The 22,403-nt window shown below is 43.5% G+C and overlaps 1 protein-coding gene across 3 annotated transcripts; it reads left to right on the forward strand.

Annotated features, from left to right (window-relative positions):
- The first annotated feature begins 74 nt into the window (after nucleotides 1-74).
- AASDHPPT (aminoadipate-semialdehyde dehydrogenase-phosphopantetheinyl transferase) lies at nucleotides 75-22,284 on the forward strand. Of its 3 annotated transcripts, none has more exons than XM_082684214.1 (7): nucleotides 75-337; nucleotides 1,904-2,129; nucleotides 14,695-14,816; nucleotides 15,704-15,865; nucleotides 18,677-18,748; nucleotides 20,352-20,502; nucleotides 21,178-22,284. In XM_082684214.1, the coding sequence occupies exons 1-7, from the start codon at nucleotides 155-157 to the stop codon at nucleotides 21,189-21,191; spliced, it is 930 nt and encodes a 309-aa protein (XP_082540340.1). In that variant the 5' UTR covers nucleotides 75-154; the 3' UTR covers nucleotides 21,192-22,284. The 3 variants fall into 3 exon arrangements, with proteins under 3 accessions (XP_082540340.1, XP_082540339.1, XP_082540338.1); XM_082684213.1 differs by having other exon boundaries at nucleotides 21,192-22,284; XM_082684212.1 differs by having other exon boundaries at nucleotides 97-337; nucleotides 20,352-22,284.
- The last annotated feature ends 119 nt before the right edge of the window (nucleotides 22,285-22,403 follow it).

Genomic DNA, 22,403 nt, shown 5'->3' on the forward strand with positions numbered 1-22,403 from the left:
GGGCCGGGGAAACCTGCGCTCGCGGTGGGCGGGGCGTCGTGCGCGTCGCCGTCCGCACCGCCCCCTCCGCCGCGACGCTGGGAAGAAGGGGGCGGGGCCACGCCAGCGTCCGCGCCATCAGAGCCTGGCTAGCGGCGAGGTCCTTTCTCGGTGCATGGTTTCGCCCGCGCCGCGGTCCCGCTTGGTGCCGGCCATGGAGGGCGTGCGCTGGGCGTTTTCGTGCGGCACCTGGCTGCCGAGCCGCGCCGAGTGGCTGCTGGCCGTGCGGTCGATCCAGCCCGAGGAGAAGGAGCGCATCGGCCAGTTCGTCTTTGCCCGGGACGCTAAGGCGGCCATGGTACTACTCGGGTCTGGGGCGCGGAGGGCCCTTTGTGTGTCGGGGCGGGCTGGCGGCCGTGCGGCGCGTCCCGCGGGCAGCGTGTCTGCGGGCCACGCCGGCGCTCCGCCGCGCGACCCCGCTCCGGCACCGACAGGCCCCGGCACACCGCGACGGGGGGCTCGGGGTCGCGGGAGGAGGCCGGGGCCGGCCTTCTCGTCCCGGAGAAGCCGGCCCGGCGGGGGGACGCCGCTCGGGCTTCCCTCCCCGACTGCGTCGCTCGGGGAACGCCGTTGTAAATGAGGTGTTGCTTGTGGTTAGGCCTTTCCAAGCAACAAAGGGAAAGTTGGGTTTCAGAATTACCTCGGCCGCAGGGTGCAGTTTGAAGTCGCCTCTGGTGATCGTCGCTTCCAAGACCGCCATTGCTCGAAAGTGCCCCGGATAGAAACACCTTTTCGTTTGGGCTGTGGACTAATTGATAGTGTTTTGAAGGCAGAGTGGTGAATTTCTTTTAACTTTTTTATAGTTTGTAAGAAATTGTGTAATTCATAACGTCGTGCAGATTTTGAAAGTCAAGGTTAGAATGTTAGAATGGAAGGGGAGACATCCGGAAAGGCATTTTATAAATTATTACAGACTTTGTTATTTCCTGCTCTTGGGCATTTTTGTATGATTTGAGTAGTTTGTTTTTTCATAATTCATGGAAGAGGGACAGTGGGAGGAGGGGTGTATGTGAAACAAGTCATGCATCGCTAATTATTGAAGCTGAGTGGTGGGTATATGGGATCTAGAAGTACTTGGACATACGTACAGAGATGTAGGTAGAATAGGTCTGTTCACTGGGAAATTTTTCATAGTAGCTAAACTAGAGCCAGCCTACAAGCCCAGTAATAGCGGAGTAGTCCATCAAGAGGAGTATCTTGATATTGTGAAATATTAGACTACACTTAAAAGGCAGAGCGGACTCATAGTAGGTACAGACATGAAATAATCCCCAACACTTGCAAGTTATAAAGCTTAGGCCTGGTGGCAGTACTCCTTATAGTAGGATCTCAAATATGTATCTACATTAAAAAAAAAAGCATATCTAAATGAAAAGGTATATAGATACTTAGAAGAACAGAAAGATGCAGAATTGTTAACAGTGGTTATTTGTTGAGGGGAGGGAATTGCTAAAGAGGGACTTTAACTTTTTCTTCTACTTTCTTTTTTTTTTTTTTTTTAAGATTTTATTTATTTATTTGACAGAGAGAGAGAGAGAGATGACAGGGAGGCAAAGAAGCAGGCAGGGGAGGGAGCAGGTTCCCTGCTGAGCAGAGAGCCTGATGCAGGACTCAATCCCAAGACCCTGGGATCATGACCTGAGCTGAAGACAGAGGCTTTAACCCACTGAGCCACCAGGCGCCCCTCTTCTACTTTCTTAAGCATTGCTTAAATCTTAGCACAGCAAGTTTAATAATATACTTTTAAACACTTAAAAATGAATTTATTTTAGAAACCACAAAAATAGATTTTGTATGTTACAGGCAGGGTATCTGAGTCTTTAGTAGACTTCAATACATACCACATGTTTTACTTCCTTAACAGGCTGGTCGTCTGATGATAAGGAAATTAGTTGCAGAGAAATTGAATATTCCTTGGAATAATATTCGTTTGCAAAGAACTGCAAAGGGAAAACCAGTTCTTGCAAAAGACTCCTTGAATCCCTACCCCAACTTCAACTTTAATGTCTCTCATCAAGGGGACTATGCGGTGCTCGCTGCTGAACCTGAGCTACAAGTTGGAATCGATGTAATGAAGACCAGTTTTCCAGGTAATGTTGCATTTTCGCGGTGCTAAGTGTCTTGTTTTCTCAGTCTTATCTGTTCTGAAATCTCAGGCCAGGAGATGGATTACAGTTACTAAAACTTAGGGAAAATGTGCTCAGTACTCAACGGTGGTGTATCTGAGAGAGCATGAATCTGAAAAGGGTGTGTTTCCTCTTTTCAGTGAACATCAACAGACTTCTGTGTAAAGGCAAGATTACCCAGTACTGGGGATGCATGTAATGCTTTGCCTGGAGGCAAAGTGAAAATATGAGGGTTTTCTTTTTGGGTTATACCTCCGTTTGTTAAATAAGACTAAATTTGAAACTGTTTTCCAAGGTGGTCAAATTTTTTAAAAAGCAGTTTTTAAATAGCTATTTGTCTTTGATTTAAATAACAGATGTTAAACCGAATTCATCAATTTTCAAGAGCATTCCATTCAGAAAATTAATAATTATATTGTAAGAACTTTGTTTCACTCAAGTATTCTCCAGAATTCATCAGGAAGTTGTTTTGCTTAAAAAAAAAAGTCTCAATGGTGAAGTATATTCTAGCCCTTGGGTAGAGATTTGTGTTATATCTAAATACAGTTCAGTGCATCCCATTTACTACATTAGTGAAAACAAAGAGCAAGCAGTTAGTAAAATATTTAAGCTGCCTGTATTTTGCTTTAGAAATTCATAATTGGTGGCTGTAGGAACTTTTCACATTGACTGTGGGGTCGGTATACCCAGACTGTATTTAGCAGAGCACAGGTTCTCTTCACCGCTCTGTGATTTTCAGCATCGCTCACACTGAGTGAGCGCTTCCTCTCTTCCAGCGCATTGTACCCGGTGCTCTATGGAAAGTGTCCGATTTCATGGTTTCAGGCTCCCCGCCCCCCCAAACCCCTGTGAATGCGTTAGTACAGTTGGCAGGAGGTAAGGAGCAGGCGAAGAGAACCCGCATCTTCCTAACTGCGGAGTGTGGCTTCCACGTCTTGGCACTTTCTCCGCACAGAATCTTCCATTACCTTAGTCTGGAAGATTTGTGTTAACTTCACCCCACCCCTGTTTCTGCAGAGATGACCATGGACTGGTTGGCTGTTACCTCAGTCTCACTCTGTAAGGCTCTGTGAACCCTCTGTTGTAGCTAGATTCTTTAGCCATAGGCTCTCGTAAGAGACATTTCCTTCATGCCAGTAACCTGTCTCAGCTCCTGACGATTTGTCAGGATACGCGATTGTCACTCATGGTCCTTACAAGCTGCACGAGAGCAAGAACTGTGTGCTCCTTCCGAGATTGGTGGCCGCCCACGTCTCTGCCCCGACGTTGTGTAGTGGTCAGAGGGCCCGCTAAGTATTTTGTCAGACAGATGCCGCCGTGCCCTGTGCTGCCCCACTGGGGCTTCAGAGGACCAGGTGACTCTCCTCTCACTGTTGCGGTCAGTGTATTTACTCGCGTTCTCCCACCACTTCCTTTCTTCCTGACCTTCTCGTGAGCCTCTCCGTGAGAGCTCGGTTCTTAACTTTGCTCAGGAAGCTCTCATAGGAATGGGGGCTTGACCCAGAAATCCCTGGGTAAGCATCAAGGCATTTTTTTAACCCCCTTAATATTGTTTACTACATTTCATATGAATATGCACATAGTTTTCTCTGGAGAGGATCCGCTTTTCAGCAGGATTATAGCTAATAAGGGGCCCTGGGCGGCTCAGTCAGGGAAGCGTCTGCCTTCGGCTCAGGTCATGATCCTGGGGTCCTAGGATCAGTCTCCACGTTGGGCTTCTTGCTCAGTAGGGCGTCTGCTTCTCCCTCTCCCTCTGCTTGCTTGTGCTTGTGTTCTCTCTCTCGCAAATAAATAAGATCTTTAAGAAAAGAAATAAAAGGCAGCTTACTCAGAAAAGGTGAGCATGGGAACAAGCGCGTATGCTTTCATAGCTTTCTTTTGTCCTGAATCCAAAAATCAGAAATCATCTGAGAGGCCACTGGTCCATACAGTGCAGTCAGCACAATTACAGTGACCACTGGCTCGTCAGGTTAATATCTGCCTTGAAATTAGGCCTGTGAGACAGAATTTATTACCAGTTGGCTTCATGAACAGTGTTGGCTTATGGTTGGTACTGGATAAACAAGTAATTGCTAATTGAAACTTTTAATCATTGATAAGGTAATTGAGCAAAAATTGAAAACTCGGTTTCCTGTTAATTGTATTTTATTAGAGCCCTCCCCCCATACTTATTTTGACTGATTTTATTTGGCTGGTCTCAGTGTCCAGACCTTTTACTTTCTTTGCTTCATTGCCAAAGACCTGTTGATACATCTCACATGAGGAAGAGATCTTTTCCATTTGTCCCTAGTGTTGTGATCGTGTCCCTCATTTCTGAAGTATGAGTGCACACGGTTTCATCATGCGGGGGAGTACACACTGTTCTACTTCGCTGGCTTTCATTAGAATTGCTCTGCGTACCTGAGTCAGTGAGGTGAGCTGCCGAGTGATGGAGGATACAGCTTAATACCCTGTGTCGGACATCATTATTAGATCGTCTGCTCTCAAGATGGAGTCGGCCTTTGGCGCGTCAAGGGTACCTTGAAAGACTCAGTTCTGTGTTGTCCTTCATTCTCCTGTCCCTGCGAGTGGCATGTAGGGATTTGCAGAGTCTTGCCTTCCAGCGGAAGCAGGTGCTTGCCCTTGCTCTCTGGTCCCTTCCATGGCTGCTGTGGGATGGCTGATGGATCTGGGGGCTCTGGACCTCTTCCAGCCAGATGTTCACGGTTGGGGACACTGTTGCATCTGCCACTTGATTCTCTTTTTAATGGAGAAAAGAGCCTTATACCAAAGTAGCTTGTGCATGGTTTGCACTCAAGAAATGACTATCCAGAAAAGAGGGATTAGAAGATATTGGGGACGCTGCTGGAAGGAAGGTGCCAGTGCAGTACCTTTCTAACCCGGGTGGGGAAGGACTTCTTTTTTTTTTTTTTTTTTTTTTTTTAAATTTTATTTATTTATTTGACAGAGAGAAATCACAAGTAGATAGAGAGGCAGGCAGAGAGAGAGAGGAAAGCAGGCTCTCCGCTGAGCAGAGAGCCCGATGCGGGACTCGATCCCAGGACTCTGAGATCATGACCTGAGCCGAAGGCAGCGGCTTAACCCACTGAGCCACCCAGGCGCCCCAAGGGGGGGAAGGACTTCTGTAGGTCATCATTTTTTATCCAGCATTAAAGGCTTTTATAAGTATAAAAAAAAAGATAGTTTTATGAATTGTGTAATTTTGTTGTCATGTTTAAGGCAGGATAAAATAGATTTACTATAAAAATTATGACTTAAATCTGGGAAAAGACCAAAATCAATTTTTTTCGCCATGGTTTTACATTTTCATATTTCCATTTTTTTTTTTTAAGATTTTTTATTTTATTTATTTGTCATAGAGAAGCAGACAGAGTGGCAGGCAGAGGCAGAGGGAGAAGCAGGCTCCCTGCCAAGCAAGGAGCCCGATGTGGGACTCGATCCCAGGACGCTGGGATCATGACCTGAGCCGAAGGCAGCTGCTTAACCAACTGAGCCACCCAGGCGTCCCTCATATTTCCATTTTTATTATAAACATGGCTGGATATTAATTGGAGGGACAGAGTAACTATATTTTGAGATTTAATACTAATTTTAACAGCTTTGAAATGACTGCCAAAGAACTGCTTTCTAGAAGAGCTGCTCTGTGAATTAAGTACAGTAAGTATAAAGTGAGAAGTGGTATTATAAGTAGGAAGGTGGTAGAGTCTGTCTGTTTCCATCATACCATTCCCTGCATTATTATAATTAGTTACCCCTTTCACTTTTGTCCCCACAGGGGTAGTACATTTCTCTGTACAGAAGACAGTGGTCTTTAAAAATTCCTACAGCAGGGGGCGCCTGGGTGGCTCAGTGGGTTAAAGCCTCTGCCTTTTGGCTCAGGTCATGATTCCAGGGTCGTGGGATGGAGCCCCACATTGGGCTCTCTGCTCAGCGGGGAGCCTGCTTCCCTTCCTCTCTCTCTGCCTGCCTGCCTACCTGTGATCCCTGTCTGTCAAATAAATAAATAAAATCTTTTAAAAAACTCCTACAGCAGTTTTCTCAAAACTCTTGGGTTGGTTCTTAATAAGCCCAGTCACCTTAATATGACCCTATCGTCTTGATCTCATATCCCTCTCTCTCCACATTTCTGGTCGCTCTCCTTGTTCAGAGCTGTCCACACTCATCTTTCATTACCTCCCGTGCAGCAGATCTTTTCCTGTTCAGAGTCCTTCCTTCTGCCTGTTCTTCTGCCCTGTCTTTTTTCTTCAGTAGCTGAGACCTGAAGGGTGAGACAGAGCGAGTACCTCTTTAGAAAAGATTCTCTGACCCTCTGTGGCCCTTCTGATTTGTGATTGTAGCTTAGTTACTGGAACGTCGTTTTCCCGCACCAGAGGTCAGGAACCATGGCTGGCTTGTCTTCGCTGTCGAGGACCTGGGACTTACCCGAGTGTGTGGCACAGAGCAAGTGCTCCATGACTATTTACTGCATGTACAGAGGGTCTGGGTTCTAGGTTTTACCGACTGTGTTTGTTGAAGAATAAAAAAATGAGTACACAGCCACAACAGAAAACGTTACTCATCTGAGATTCTAGCTGGAATATAAACTGTTCTGAATTACAATCATAAGTAGTTCTTCTTTGGGTCTTAATCCTCAACATCCATGGATCTACCCCCGCTGCTTCTCTTCTTCACCCCCTCCCTTTCTCGGGTTCAGCTTTCATCGATATTGCTTGTACAGTCTATTCCTCTGTCGTTTGCACATAGACTGGTCTCTCTTTGCCTGGACCCGTGTTTTGCTGGATATGCTTAAAGCATTTTTCTTAAGCTTGGAGACACAGCCTGCAGGCACCTTCAGTAAGTCACTCTTCCTTTTGTTCTCTGACCTTCTTACAGGAGAACCAGGTCTTTGCCTGCAGGGAGCTTTCCCCCTGCCTGGATACAGGACAGGTCTTCACTATGTAGAGGATTTGATGGGGTGTGTAGTGTGGAGCTAGTGTTTACTGAGCATTTCTTCTTTGTGACACTGTGTTAGAGCCTCTTAAATGTTTTCTTCATCTGCTTAAGCCTAGGATGTAAGTACTCCTTTTACTGTATACAAAAGAGTAAGACGTGTGCCAGGGGGGCTCAGTTGGCTCAGTTCGTGATCTCAGGGTCATGAGTTCCTCCCCCACATCTGACTCTGCACTTGGTGTGGAGTTCGCTTGATATTCTCTCTCCCTCTCCCTTCTTTCCCCCTACTTGTGTGTGCGCTTGCACCTTCTCTCTCTTGCTATCTCTCTATCTCAAATAAATATATTAAAAAAAAAAAAGAATAGATTAAGACTCTGGCCCAAGGTGACAGCTCAAAAATAGAAGATCATGGCTTTGTAGCCACAAATACAGAGCCCACATATCGAGCCACTGATTTTCACTACTACATTTTGTTGATAGCTATGTAAGGACTTGCCAGCACAAAAGTGTATGAAAAATTCTGTGAACTGGGTCAAATGAATTTAACATTTTTATGGAGGTACTGATTCCTTTTTTATTTTTTATTTTTTTTTGAGATTTTATTTGACAGAGAGAGATCACAAGTAGGCAGAGAGAGATGGAGAAGGAGGCTCCCCACTAAGCAGAGAGCCTAATGAGGGGCTCGATCCCAGGACCCTGAGATCATGACCTGAGCCAAAGGCAGAGGCTCAACCCACTGAGCCACCCTGGTTTCCCTGGAGGTACTGATGTCTTAAGAGGATGAGAATTACAGTGAGAGGGCCTGGCTTTACCATTTTCTGCAGCTGCGTTAGACATTGTAAACAAAAGCGAGGTATCAGCAGAAGAATAGTCAGCTAAGAGTGTTAAGAGTTATTTACATAGAGTAGTTCAGTGGTTAAAGATAATTTATTAAATGTACATTACTCTGATAACAAGAGTGATCCATAGTCAATAGCTTATTGACTTTGAATTTTTTGTGTGTAAACTACATATCCATACTAATTGTTATATAAAAGATTTTTTACATATTATGGATATTAACAGTCTATTGACCAAATTTGTTGGATTTTCCCCATTCTATATTTATCTTTTAAACTTATATTTTTGGCCATATGAGTTTATTTTTTAATTAAATGCATCTCTCTCTTCCTTGATAAGTTCTGAATTGTCTTGTTTGGAAAAAATAATTGATGAAAGATTTACTCTACCCATAGAGTCTACTAGATTTTGTTCTAAAATTATTTGTACATTTAAATCTTTCGTTCCTCTAGAATTTGTGTGTGTATTGTGTTTCACATTCTAAGGGCTTAACAGTTCTGTCACCAGCAGTGCTGGGTAGATCAGGGCCTAAACCTGGGAAGGGCTGACGTTACTAAGAACCTTCTTTTTTTTTTTTGAAGATCTTATTTATTTATCGGGGGGAGGGGTGAGCACAGGCAGACAGTCAGAGGGAGAAGCAGGCTCCCTGCCAAGCAAGGAGCTCGATGTGGGACTCGATCCCAGGACGCTGGGATCATGACCTGAGCCAAAGGCAGCTAGCTGCTTAACCAACTGAGCCACCCAGGTGTCCCACTAAGAACCTTCTTAAGAAACGCTCACTCTAAGGTGGTTGTGCCCGTCGCTGCTGTGGCGTGTATGGAGTGGTGCTTGATAGGGGTCGGGATGCTGCTTGCAACGGCAGACGCCGCGACAGCCACCCCACACCCGCTGGCACAGAACTTCTGAGAGCGCAGGCGGCTTCTGTGCTTGCACACTGCTTGGGGGCGTGGCCAACGTGCTGACGTGGGGACGCTGTAGCGGACGCCCCTGGCAGGGCGGCCGAGAGAGACGCCGCGCGCTCGCTGTTTGTAGTGCGGCGCGGTCAGACCCCGTCTCACGCTGCGGAGCACGAGGAGAGCTAGCTTCTAATGGTCTAGAGTCCAGGGACGAGTCCGCTTCGTCAGACGTCCGGAGGACGGCTTCCTGTCAGGCTCCCAAAGGCCGGAAGGAGCCACGAGGTCCGCGGAAGGCCGGTTTCCGTCAGTCTTCTCAGTCACGAATGCGGGACTGCGTTGTGGCACCCTTGGTTGACGGAGGTTCATATGGCTGCAGTGTAAAATGCTTGGAAGTCTCGGTGGGAGAAGCGCTTGGGCCTCCCTCGGTGAAGGGACGGGCTGGGGACGGAGGAGCCCCACACGACACACGACACCCGACACCCGGCTGCGGGAGCGGCCGCAGCCAGGGCAGAGCTTCGGCGTCCTCGTGCTCAGGGTTGCCGGCACGTCCCTCGCGTATTCCTCCGTCTCCGCGACTCCCCGCCCGAAGCGTCAGAGACCCCCGATGTCCGTGGGTACCAGCCAGGAGGTGCTGGAGGCCCGTGGGGACGTTTGCCGTGGGCGCGGAGCTCAGTCCCAGGAGCGCAGCGGTGCGTCTGCGTGTGACGTGGGGACGTGCCACCACAGAACTCCGTGTGTTCCGAGAGCCGCGAGTCAGTCAGCGTGTTGACGGGGCCGCGCTCCCTCTCTTGTTCCAGAGAAGAATCCTTCGTCACCCCGTCCTGGTCCCCCGGCGGTCCCTGCCATTCCTTGGCTTGTAGCTCCATCACTTTGGTTTTACCTTCATCTTCGCGCAGCCTTCTCTCCTGCATCCTCTGTCTCAGCGTTCCCATCAGAAAGACGGCAGTCGGGGACGCCTGCGTGGCTCAGTTGGTTAAGCGGCTGCCTTCGGCTCAGGTCATGATCCCAGCATCCTGGGATCGAGTCCCACATCGGTCTCCTTGCTTGGCAGAGAGCCTGCTTCTCCCTCTGCCTCTGCCTGCCACTTTGTCTGCCTGTGCTTGCTCTCGTTTCTCTATGACAAATAAATAAAATCTTTAAAAAAAAAAAAAAAAAGAAAGACGGCAGTCAGTAGATACGGGGCCCACCCTGACGCAGTGTGACCTCTTCTTGGCTTGATAATATTTGCACCGTGTGCATGGAAGGGTCCATTTCCTAGGTTCTGGATGGGCATGAGTTGGGGGAGACACTGTCCAACCCAGCACAGTCCATCCTCTGCCTCCTCCTCCTCCAGTTTCTGTCTTTCCCACATACAAAATAAAGTCATCCTATCCCAGCCTCTCCAGATCTTAGCCTATTCCATCCGACTCCAAGATTTTTCTGAACATCGTCAACTCAGAAAGTTCCAGACGTCATCATCTGATCTAAGTCCGGTAGAGGTGAGGTGGGTATGCTCCCTGGTGGGGCAGAAGTCCTCTTTCTTCAGCGGGCCTGTTCAGCTACAAAACAGACCATCTCCTCCCACAGGAGGTAGAACAGGTGTAGGGTAGACTTTCCCACTTCAAAGGGGAGAAGTTGGAAAATAAAAGGGAGGCATGGGTTCCAAGCAAGTGTGCAACCCAGCAGGACAAATGACCTAAAGTTTCAAGGTGTACAACTAGGCCCTGGGGTCTCTTATGTTCCGTGTTCTGGTCCCTGGGGCGGTCTCACCCTCCTGCCCCTCCACCTTGCCCTCAGGATCTTTAAAAGCGCATTTACAGGGGCACCTGGGTGGCTCAGTGGGTTAAGCCTCTGCCTTCTACTCAAGTCATGATCTCAGGGTCTTGGGATCGAGTCCTGCATTGGGCTTTCTGCTCAGTGAGGAGCCTGCTTTCCTTTCTCTTTCTCTGCCTGCTGCTCTGCCTGCTTGTTATCTCTCTCTGTCAAATAAATAAAATCTTTTAAAAAAAAGATTCTCTAAAAGAAAGCACATTTACAGCCACAGAATCCTGTCCTGGCTCTGTAGGTCTGTTTCCTATGTGTGTGTTGACATGTGTGTGTTGAAAAAAGTGTTCACAGAAACACGTAGAGCAGCCAGGGTTCAGGGCTACCAACAGGGAGGGCCTCAGCTCAGGTAGCTGCCTTTTGGTCCAGTGTTTCTGCCCTACAGCACATCTGGGAAGGGTCCCTTGAGCTCGTGAAACCTAGTAGGAGTTGCTCGTGCAGTTTGCTTTATTCTGGGTTTGTGTCTGGATAAATTCCCAAACAGGTAAGCTTGTAAATCACACATCATTGTGTACATACTAACTCAGATTTTAGAAATCTGTCCCCTCCCATGGAAGCGAGAATGTATGTAATCCAGAAAATGACACTACTGGAATTTTTTTTTTTTTAAGATTTTATTTATTTATTTGACAGAGAACACAAGTAGGTAGAGAGGCAGGCAGAGAGAGAGAGAAGCAGGCTCTGCACTGAGCAGAGAGCCCGATGCGGGGCTCAATCCCAGGGTCCTGGGATCATGACCTGGGCTGAAGGCAGAGGCTTTAATCTGCTGAGCCACCCAGGCGCCCCACTACTGGAATTTCTAATATGATCTACTATCAAAAACTAAATGTATTTCCTACGCACGCAGTTAGTTGGACTTTGCTCAGCTCCTGCCCTCCCCCGCCCCAATAACCGATCCCTTTTCTTAAGGAAGAAAAGTGAACTTCACCTGAGATGCTGGTCCAGATACACATTAGTGACCTTGTTTGGGGGACAGATTGATGTCGGTTGTGGCACTAATAGGATTTTTTTCCATAGGCTGGCAACAGCTGCTGGAGGCTCTTAATGTAAATTACTTGGTTGTAGGTTGTTACTGTTTAATTGTTCAATGAACTTCCCGGTTGCTCTGTAGTCTTGAGTAGCTAGTTGGTAATTGTGGAACGGTGAATATCTAATGATGCTTTTCCTCTGGTTTCTGTAAACTTGGTTAATCTAGAACAATGTTAATTTTTGAGTCATTTTATCTTTATATGTAAATTCTTAAATATCTGGTATGATTAAGTCGAAGATTGTATTAGGAAGATTTGCCAGATTATATGGCTGATAGTTGTGTTGCCTTCAGATAGTCTGAGGGGCAGGTGTGTTGTTCTGGTATTTCATACTGTTTTTTGTTTTTTTCCTTTAAATTCCAGTTTCCTAGACAGACTGTTCCCCACTATGTATTTCCACCACGTGCCACACCGTGGCGCTGTCGTGCTTTGGCTGAATATTTACAAAATCCTCTTTTCCTGTTGCTCTCAAATCTCTTATTTTGTGGAATGGATAAAATGCTCTCAAAAGTATATGAAAACACACTCATTGGATACTTTTTTAGCTGTACATAATCAGTTTGTGATTGCTTTCAGTGATTGTGCTAGATTGCTTTTTATGTTAATCAGTTTGTTTTTTATTAGCATGCATATTTAAATCTTTTTTCTTTCATGATTGCCCCATCTTATTTAGTTAAAAAAATCAGAGGGCTTTTTGAAGGTTATGAAGAAACCAGCAAACAAAATGACAGTGTAGTTGACAACAGGCATGTATTTTTAAATATGGCTTTTTGGGTAGTTCTACAGTTCTACTCAAAATATGCAATGCAGTCTCCCAAATCCAAGGTAGCTTTTCCCCATTGTTATTGCTCTGTGCCAGGATCTGTTAAAGAGGTAACAGTTGATGATTTATGTAGATAACAACACTCCCAGCATTTAAAATACCAGTTTTTCTCTTGTCACTTTTGCAAGCCTGCTGTCTTAAGCGTGTTCTTTCTCAAGCCAGTTATGTACTAGTTCTGTTTGCTTTTTAACAAGACCGTGTTTATTCAGGGGCTTAAAGAAGGTGTTGAAGAGTAAGGGGTCCATGGCCTGAAGAAGAATCCCCTTCCCTGGGACTTCTAGATCAGTTTACTATTTCAGTGCTGTTACATGAAATGACTTTATAGCTTTGCTGGGCTGATTTTAGGAAATAGCAGTCTTTTAACAATATGAATAGATACAGACAGTAAATATTAGTTGAATTCATAAAATGTGTTCAAAGGTATTCTTGAGAAGAATAGAGTGCCAGGGAGTAGACAGATGAATTAAATGAGTCTGATGAACTTGAAAATAAATGAGTGTTTGTCTTGATTTGTAAAGGACCACATATCACTTATTGTAAGGTCATCAGAAATATTTCCTGGCTTAACAAGAAGAGACTGTTGACTGTTGAAGTGGGAATGGTAGGAGAATCATAAACAGTCATGTGGAAGAATTGGCTTTTATGGGGTTCTACCCTTGACAGAGCTTTGGGAATGATAGATGGTTACTGCAGGAGAAACTGTAAGCCCCCTATGGAGGTGAGCGCGGGTCTGTTCTGCTCGTTGGCATGTCCCTGGCATCTAGCACTGGGATGTTTGCAGGGGAAAGGATAGGAGCCCAGCTGTTGAATCCTTATGGGGTGAGTTAGCAATGAAATGCCAGGGAAAGGTTCAGCAGGGGGATTTGACATCTTTTTTCCCTAGACAAGTTTCTAATGCCCTTAAAGAGTATAGTGGCGGCTGTCACTTCAAGAGTGGTGGTCAGCCAGTTGGGCACGCAGATTTTAGAGCTGGGTATTCTGGAAATGGAAATTGGAGTTACAGTAGATAAACTGTGTTATCACAATCTACAGAGGGACTGCCTTGACAGTGGAGGAGGTGGTATTTCTGCAAAATATGTAGTCTTGAAGGAAGTACATAGGGCAGTAGGGCATTGGGAAGTAAACAAATAATGGCTAAGTTCATTTATTCATACGGTAGACGTTTGTGATTCATCTCCCTAGGGAACAGGCTCTCTGATGGGCCAGTTGGGCTGTCGGTGTGTGAGGCCAGGAACCAGGATTGACGTTTGTAACCATTAGGTCTCTACATGTCTGTGTAATGTTTATACATAATCTGCATATTTGTACAGTAAGTAAATGAACGATGATGGAAACGTCCTGCTTAGGGGTAAAGGTAGACAAACAAAATAGTCATATTTTGGAAAAGTATAATACAAAAGGCACATGTTGTATTTTTAATTTGCATCTTAGCACTTAATTCTGAGAATCGGATTCTCTGAATTCTTCTATTATTCCTGTTGAGAATGTTCTGTAAAGAGGCAGTAGGACTGGGTCTCAGTTTCTTTTTCTTTCTTTCTTTTTTTTTTTTTTTTAATGCACTTATTTCACAGGAGCATCCCTGAAAAGACAGAAATTAAAATCTTTTTCTTTTGGAGATGTCAAATTAGGAAACCTGTTGAAAGAGCACTATTTTGAAGGAAATGAGCATATGTTAATTTTGCAAAGTGGTGACTTAAGAGTAATAACAAAGATCCTCAGCTTTTTCTTGGTTCTTAAAAACTTCTAATAAGGAAATTGCTTTTTTTCCCCCTGTTCTGTAGCAAAGTAAAAAATGTAAACCCTAGAGAGTATCTCTTTTAAGAGTGTTTTTTGTGGATTTCTGATGCTTTACCACATATAGGAAATTTCCTCCTAGTTACTTAGAATTTATAGCTCATTTGGCTGCTAAATTGTATCAGATTTTCAGAAGGCACCTATTCATATGACCATATGTGGTTTTTTTCCCCTTAATTATTTAATATTCTGCAGAATTTCACAATTTCTTTTAAACTATGCTTCCATTTATGGGATAACCCCTGCTGGTTACGGAATCTTATTTTAATTCCCACCTTTGATTTGCTGACATTTTGTTTAGGATTATTGTGATTATATTCAAAAGTGAGGTTGACCTGTAGCTTTCTCTTTGTGCTCTTTGACGGTTTTGGTTAACAGAATAGCTATTTTTAATTTTGTATTTCCTCAATTGGCAGGTCGTGGTTCAATTCCAGAATTCTTTCATATTATGAAAAGAAAGTTCACCAACAAAGAATGGGAAACGATCAGAAGCTTTAAGGATGAATGGACTCAACTTGACATGTTTTACAGGAACTGGGTATAATTTCTTTCTAATTATGAGAATAAAAGCCTAGGGTGATCCATTAGCCTCACTAAAAACAGAAGCAAAAGTCCTTTGGTTACCCAGTAGTTCTTAAAAGTGTTTGGAATAAATGGGTGACTACTTGGAAACTTCATGATTTTTATGCATCATTGCTATAATCATATTTAAGAAAATTGAATATATATTCAGTTCTCAGAAGGTACCTGCTCTAAAGTTAAAACAAGACCTTTTATCACTGTTTAATATTAAATATTAAATTCTAAATAATATTTAATGTTTTTGTTTTCAAAGGAGCTCATACACATGAGGCCTTACTTAACGAGCACTAATGTAATATTTCTACATGCCAGGAGACATATTATTTAACAAATACTAATGTAATATGCTCTAATGTAACATATGTTCTTCACGTGGTAGTTCATTTAATTATCATGACAGTGCTGTGAGGAAGGTACCATTAGTATCTCCTGTTACATGTGACAGAATGGAGGCACCAAGAGATTAAATGATTGACCTTAAGATCACACATCTGGTTTGTCTCTTTGCTACTGTAAGTGTAAAAATAGTAATTTTTTTTTTTTTTGAGATTTTATTTGAGAGAGAGTGAGTGAGAGAGAGCATGAGCCAGGTGGTGGGGGGGGCGCAGAGGAGCAGACAGAGAAGCAAACTCCCCGCTGACTGTGAACCCGGGACTCCAAGATCATGACCTAAACCAGAGGCAGATGCTCAGCCAACTGAGCCACCTAGGCACCTCCCAAAATAGTAATAATTTACAGCCCTAATGTAGCATAGAGTTAAAACTCCAGTTGCGTTGGGCCTGTAAAGTTTATGAAAAATTTTGCTTGCTGAATGCTCTAATAGAAAATATCTCTGTATTTTAGGCACTCAAAGAAAGCTTCATAAAGGCCATTGGTGTTGGACTAGGCTTTGAATTGCAACGGCTTGAATTCGATATATCCCCATTAAATCTGGATATTGGCCAAGTTTATAAGGAAACACGTTTGTTCCTGGATGGGGAAGAAGAAAAAGAATGGGCATTTGAAGTAAGAAATTTATCACACTAGCTCTAACTATAAGATTCTCCATACTGTGTGCATGTCTAAGAGATGAGTTTGGGGTCTGGTCATTGAAATGAGACGCGGCTGGAATCCACTGTTGGTGCTCTGAGCGGGGTGAGGGAAGCTGTGAGAACCTATGGATTTTAGGCTGATACTTGAAAGGTCAGTCACAGGGAGTTCAGTAAAATGGGAAGGGAAATCCCATGATGAGGGGATTTGAGAGAGAGAGTCCAGGTTAGACGACCATGATCATGTGGCCATAATTAGTTGAGTTAAAGATTTTGGTCTCTCTCTATATTTGGTCTCTCATTAGCAATTCTTGGTCATTAGAGGGAGGAACCCAACACAAATTCATTTAAGCCAGAAATGCAGTATTATGGTTTATTGGAGGGATTCACTTTACGGGGCTTCAGAAATAACTAGAATTCAGGACTAGAAAACTCAGATATTTTTTTTCTTTTACCTTTTTCTTTCTATATGACCCGGCTCAGTTTATTATAGACCAAAATGCTAGCTTGGACATACTCAAGAATCCATTATTTATTGTAACAAATACAAAGGACTTTCACTTAAATATTGTATTCCATACCTGGAAGAATAATCCTCTAGAAAAATGGAATCTTAGGTCAAGAGGGATGTCCTCTTTTGTAGGCTCTCAGTTTCCATAGAAGGTCACCACCAAAAAGTTCCAAATGATGAGGTTAGATTGAAAGAAAAATCTTTGCATTGAAAGGAAAGTGCTTAAAGAATTAGAAGTATTAATATTTAGGACAGATACATTTTCAGCTTTGCCATTTGAAAAAAATTACAAAATTTGAATTTTTAAGTTCCAGCTTAAACTTGTCTTTGTTTAAAAATGGGCTACATTATAAAGAAAATAACATGCACTCTCACTGCAGATGATTGATCTTTGTAATCTTTACACTAAACTATCTCCTAAAAAGATAAAATGTTCTTGCTCCCTTTTGGTTTGTTGGCGATTATAGGGAAGTTCTGATATTCACAGTAATTTTATGGATAAAATTTGTAAGCTTAGGAGAAAATCTTGAAAATTTGGAGAGTCTTCAGAAGTTAAATCTTAAATTCAGGGGCACTGAATGAGCTTGGTTTAAGTAGGTAGCTAAGTTGCTGGTTCCTTTTTTTTGTTTCATCTGATATTTCTTGTATGTCGTCTTTGATAGAAAGGACATAGGGGCAAAGTTCTCCCCTCACAGAGCTGCTGTTGCAGCGTCCCACTGAGTGTGGGTGTACTGTGATTGAGTCACTCATTGTCAAGCGGTCTCTTCGTTTTTTTTGTGTCGTGTTTCATATTTACATGGCGCTTATGAGGTCTCATTAGGTAGGAGGAAGCTGTATTTTGAAATTCACGTCACTGAGTTGTGGCTTCTGGCGAGATATATAGGTGGGTCGAGCAGGGCATCCTGGTGTTCTAGCAGGCGGACAGAAGGTGGACTGGTGGTCGCCTACGATTCCTTCTGATAGTCCCCTCAGGTGCAGACACCGCAGAGCTTTTACCTAGTGGTCAGTGGTTTTTGTAAAAGTGATTACAGCTGAAGTGTGCCTGCGTTAGGAAGTGCACGTGTCCGTGTATTCACAGTGAGGAAGGGAAGGCAGCGCATCAGTAAGGACAGTTGTGTCTATATTTACAAATTCTGTGAGCTTGCCTTTCGTTAAAGGGAAAACACCTTCGACCAGTTCAGTCTTCTGACATTTCACTTCTAAGTTTTTCTTCTTTTAAACATACCTGTCCCTTACTCAATCTTATTTATTTTTTGCTAATTTGGGTACCTTAAGGTGTGAAGATACGAAGAAGATACTATTTCTGACTATTAGTTTCCTATTTCAGACTGGTACCTTATGGAAGAATCCCTTAGTAAGTGGCTTTTCATTGGAAACTTTAATAGTTGGGGTGGTTTTATTTATAATTTATATTATTTATATATTATTATACGTATATAATAAATATTATTTATATTGAGGTAACTGCAATATCTTTATAAACTATTAGAAACTATTAAAACATCCAAACTATTACCTCAGTATCTGTCCTATTCTAAGCCCCATCCCCACGTTTCAGACCTAGCAGAGGGCAGAAAACTACGTGTTCTTTCAGGCTTACCTATGAGTTCCCACGAAGTTCCCACGGGCTGTACTCCATAATTCACGAAATGATTACAAACCAGGGTTGCGGTCTGAGTTTTTTACGTGAGCGCTTGAAGTATGTCCAGAATAAACACCAGTGACGGCCGAGGCCGAGGAGTCTCGATGGGCCGCCAGATAGGGCACTCCGTCTAGTTCGTTTTCTGGTTGAAAAAGCATAGTCAGACCAAAAAAAAATGAGCAATGCTCTGTTAATAAAGGAGGGACAGTAATGGGGCCTATATTTTAAAATGCTGTCATAAAAGACACAAGGGCTAGCAAGACAAGACAGCTGAAAGCAGACTTTGACTCTCCATGGGCTCTGGTGCTAGAAGGTGGGAATGCTGGAAAGGACATTCCTGGATTCAATCACAAACATTGCAGTACAGGTGGTAGATTGAATTCCTCTCTCTCAATGTAAATTTCCTGAAGCTGTTAACTCGTGTGGTTACATGAGAGAATGTCCTGAGTAGGAAATACATACTGAAGTATTATTCACAAGTAAGGAGCCACAGTCCAGGTGATGTCATAAATGGGTCAGAGGAGGCATGTTCCTGTGTATACAGAGAGAGAGGGAAAGGAGATTGAAAAATAAAGACCAAACAACATCGGAGTTTGCACATTTAGTGATGTTATTAACTACTTTTTATTTTTCAGGAAAGCAAAATAGATGAACACCATTTTGTTGCCGTGGCTCTTAGGAAACCGGATGGATCCAGACATCAGGATGTAAGATTTTAAGATTTCTCTTACTTTTTTATAAAAAGCATGAATCAGTGTGGACTTGTTCTTTATTGATGGAAACAGTCATCTGGTTTCTATCATGTTAGAGGTGTCTGTTTAAGATTATGGATTTAGAAGTGTTTTTTCATTATCAAATCCTCAATATCATCTCAGAATTCACAGAAATTTTTAAAGAGCGTATTACCTGTTTCTTCATATTCAAGAATATTATTTTGTTAGTATTGTCCTCGTACTTCTATTTCCATAGAAACTCCAGATAGCCCCTTAGCAGTGGTTTATTTCCAGGTGCCCTGGGGCTGTGTGGAATAGAAAGGTACCAGCTGAGGGGTGCTGAGTAATGGCATTATCTGGCAGGTTGAGCCCCCTCCCCCTTTTATAGCGATCTCCTGAATTATTCCCAGAGTTACAGGCTGACACACATGGGGGCCGTGTGTCATGTTGGAGCAGAATATGGGGAGCTGTTCTTCCCATCACAGTCTGCGGTTGCTTGCTTCTGCTGTTAATTGTTACATGAGGAAATGAGACAGAAAGACCCTCCAGTCAGGGACCCCTGACCTCCACATACAGAGTTGTGATTCTGCGGAAATATGTTAAAGAATCCTGGTAGTGTTAGAAGAATTGGAGCCGTGTGCATGTCCCTGTTTTTAGGGAACCCGCGTGAGGAACCATAGTGGGACTGGAATAATAGCTCTGCACACAGACCCTGCCTCTGATCATTAGCCAAGGATTTAAAGTCTTCATAACTTAGTTACAGGGGACATTAAGTTAGTTACACACGGACGTTACCTGAAGCTGTTCTGGCCCAGGTTACCTGTCCTGTGGGTAAGTCTCAGCTTTATGCTGCAGAGCGCTGTAGGCTGTCTCTCAAGGACAAGCATGCTGTTAGGAAGACCCGGCTTCTAGGCCCAAGTATGCCATGTTAACCTGGGTGAGCTTGCAGAGTGCTGGATCTTCCTGAGCCTCAGTTTACCCATCTGTAAAATTGGGATAACAGTGCCATCAGCTTAGCTGTGAGACAAATCATGCAAAATTGTACTGGGCTTTGTTAGTGTACAGTATGAAACCCACGTCTTGCCCTCAGAGAGGAGATGAGATGGTAAAGAAGGTCTCCACTGGGTTAGTTGTGAACGGGGGCTCTCTCTGAGAACGAAACCGAGGGCACACTGAGTGCTGTGTGTTGATGGGAACTTTATTAGATCTGCCCTCAGGAGAGGTCTCAGAAGTTTGTTATGGCCCACCTCATCAGAAAAACCTTGCTGCATATTAAAAGTGACATATTTTTGGGGATCCTTTTAACTCATCTCTTAGAATTTTTGGATGTGTGGCTCAGAAAGCTACATTTGAAACAAATAGCACAGGTTATGAACCAAAAAAGTTCAAGGGCCAGGTTATTTGTTAACTTTTCTTAACTTGTTATGTTGGCAACACTGACATGAGGGATGATTGCAATTATCTAGAAATCCTGTTCTAACTTAATATTACTGACCTGTAATAATTTGGTCTTACTTCTCTTTTTCCTAATCATGAAGTTGATCGTAAGGTGAACATGCGGTAAAACAATGAGGTAATCTATTCTTTTCCCTTATAGGTTCCATCTCAGGATGATTCTAAACCAACTCAGAGGCAGTTCACTATTCTCACCTTTAATGATTTAATATCATCTGCTGTTCCTATGACCCCTGAAGATCCTTCATTTTGGGACTGTTTTTGCTTCACAGAAGAAATTCCAATACGAAATGGTACAAAGTCATGATAGGATTCCCTGAGTAACAAAGGAAAATGAAAACTGTTTGTAATCTTCTGTATTCACTAAAAGAAAATGCCTGATAGTATCAAATTTTATTTCAAAAACCAGTTTTTAAAAAAAAAAAAAACAAGTTTTCCTATTAGAAACAGCAGGCTGTCAGTTGAGGATAGCTCACTAGAATATCTGTGCCCCCCCCCCCCATCACACTGGGTTGATGCAAGGAGTAGAAAAGGTATCAGAATCCTAAAGTGGTAAGTGCTCATTGTAGAAAAGAATAGAAAATGCAAATATGCGGAGGAAACATTTAAACTCTTAATCTTTCAGCCATCATGAATCCGTATTAGTACACTTTTTCTCTTTAGTGGAAACATAGTGTTGCGTTATCTTTTTATTGTCTTAATTGCTCATCTGGTTGTTGCCGTGCGTTTGTGGCATAACCGACAGGCGCTAGAGGCTTCTGCCATACAGTAAATAACAGCCAGGATGTTTTTGACCAGAGGTAACAATGTCAGGCTGTAATGAACCTCAGTAGCCTGGGGCATTTCTCATCTGACCTCACATACAGGGCACAGGTGCCCCTCAGGACACTTGGTTTGCCTGAGCCTGTTTGCCGGGTTTGCCTTCAGCTTCTCTCCCTCATTGTAAGAGCCGCTCTTGTAACTTTCAGCTTCACATTCATAGACTTGCATCTGACCAGCAGTGAGGGCCGGGTCTCCTCTCACATCTCATTTCTGTCTGTGAAGAGGACTCCCCCAAGCCCTGCGTCTCCCCTCAGTTCCTGCTGACTCAGGTCCTGAGAAAGCTGTTCTCCAGCAGTATCTGCCTCTGTGGGAAGTGGACTCTGGGTAAGGAGGAGACCGAGGCGCGGTAGGGGGTATGGCTGGGGCGGGGGTTGGGGGGTGTCCATCCCATTGCCTGAGGCCTAAGTGGGGTGCGCCATGGTGCACAGATTCCTTGCCCCGGGTTGGGCGTTCTGATTGCAGTTTTTACGATGGGCATTGGTGCAGTGGTTGTCCTTGCAACCGTGTTATGAGGTGTACGTGCTTATTTCTGTCCTTAAAATTCTGCAAGTTGGTTCCCAAGGCTTGGGTGCTCTTAGAGCTTTGATAAATAAAGGCCCTGTGATTTCCATGTCCACAGTATCAGGTGTGTGACCAGCCTTCACCCCCAGCTACGTTTTCCCTGCTCAACTATAGATAGGAGCCCTTTTTTAATTTAATCTTTGCCAATATAAGTGGAAAATGGTATCTTATTTTTTTGATTTGTATTTCTTTAATCATAAATGAGATTGATACATCAGTGTTGTTATTGGCTGTTTTTATTCCTTTTTTATGAGCCATCTGTTCATTGTCTTTGCGTCTTTTAAAATCTAGCAAATAGAATTTGTGGGAACAATATGTAAGATGCCAAGACCGTCCTGTCGACGACAGACTCTTTTCTGGCTGTAGTGCATGTCTTGGGGAGTGCAAGTCTTGTTACTGTTAAATATCAATAAGTGAAATGACATCATTGTTTGTTACTAAAATTAAAAATTGTGTGTAAATTGTATAAAATTAGGTACTTTGCTCAGTAAAAAAAAAAAAAAAATGTTTTGTAATTTTTTTAAAATTTTATTAAGCATGCCCAAATATCCCAAGCTTGGTAAATAAGTGTTTTTAAAAGACCACATAGCCTCTGGAGTGGGAAACAGTGTTGTCCCTAGCATGAATGTAATGGTGAAGTGAAAACCTGTCATCTGTCTTGTCATGACAATAAAGCAGTTACCTTTCCTGAATTTTTATGAGCCAGGCACTGGCTCTCATGTTTTTGTTTTTCTGTTTCTTGAAGTTACACAGTTTACAGAGTCAAATGGATCTATTGATTTGTTCTTCTGAATGAAAAATACTACCCCCT

Source organism: Mustela nivalis, assembly GCF_964662115.1.
Source record: "Mustela nivalis genome assembly, chromosome: 9".
Taxonomy (NCBI): Eukaryota; Metazoa; Chordata; class Mammalia; order Carnivora; family Mustelidae; genus Mustela; species Mustela nivalis.

What these genes read in the sequence shown, in the direction of transcription:
- AASDHPPT (XM_082684213.1), top strand. Translation starts at nt 155, where the DNA reads ATGGTTTCGCCCGCGCCGCGGTCCCGCTTGGTGCCGGCCATGGAGGGC. An exon ending in ATGGATCCAGACATCAGGAT is followed by an intron (nt 18,749 to 20,351) that starts GTAAGATTTTAA and finishes TTTCCCTTATAG; the next exon opens with GTTCCATCTCAGGATGATTC. An exon ending in AGAAATTCCAATACGAAATG is followed by an intron (nt 20,503 to 21,191) that starts GTACAAAGTCAT and finishes TCACATTCATAG; the next exon opens with ACTTGCATCTGACCAGCAGT.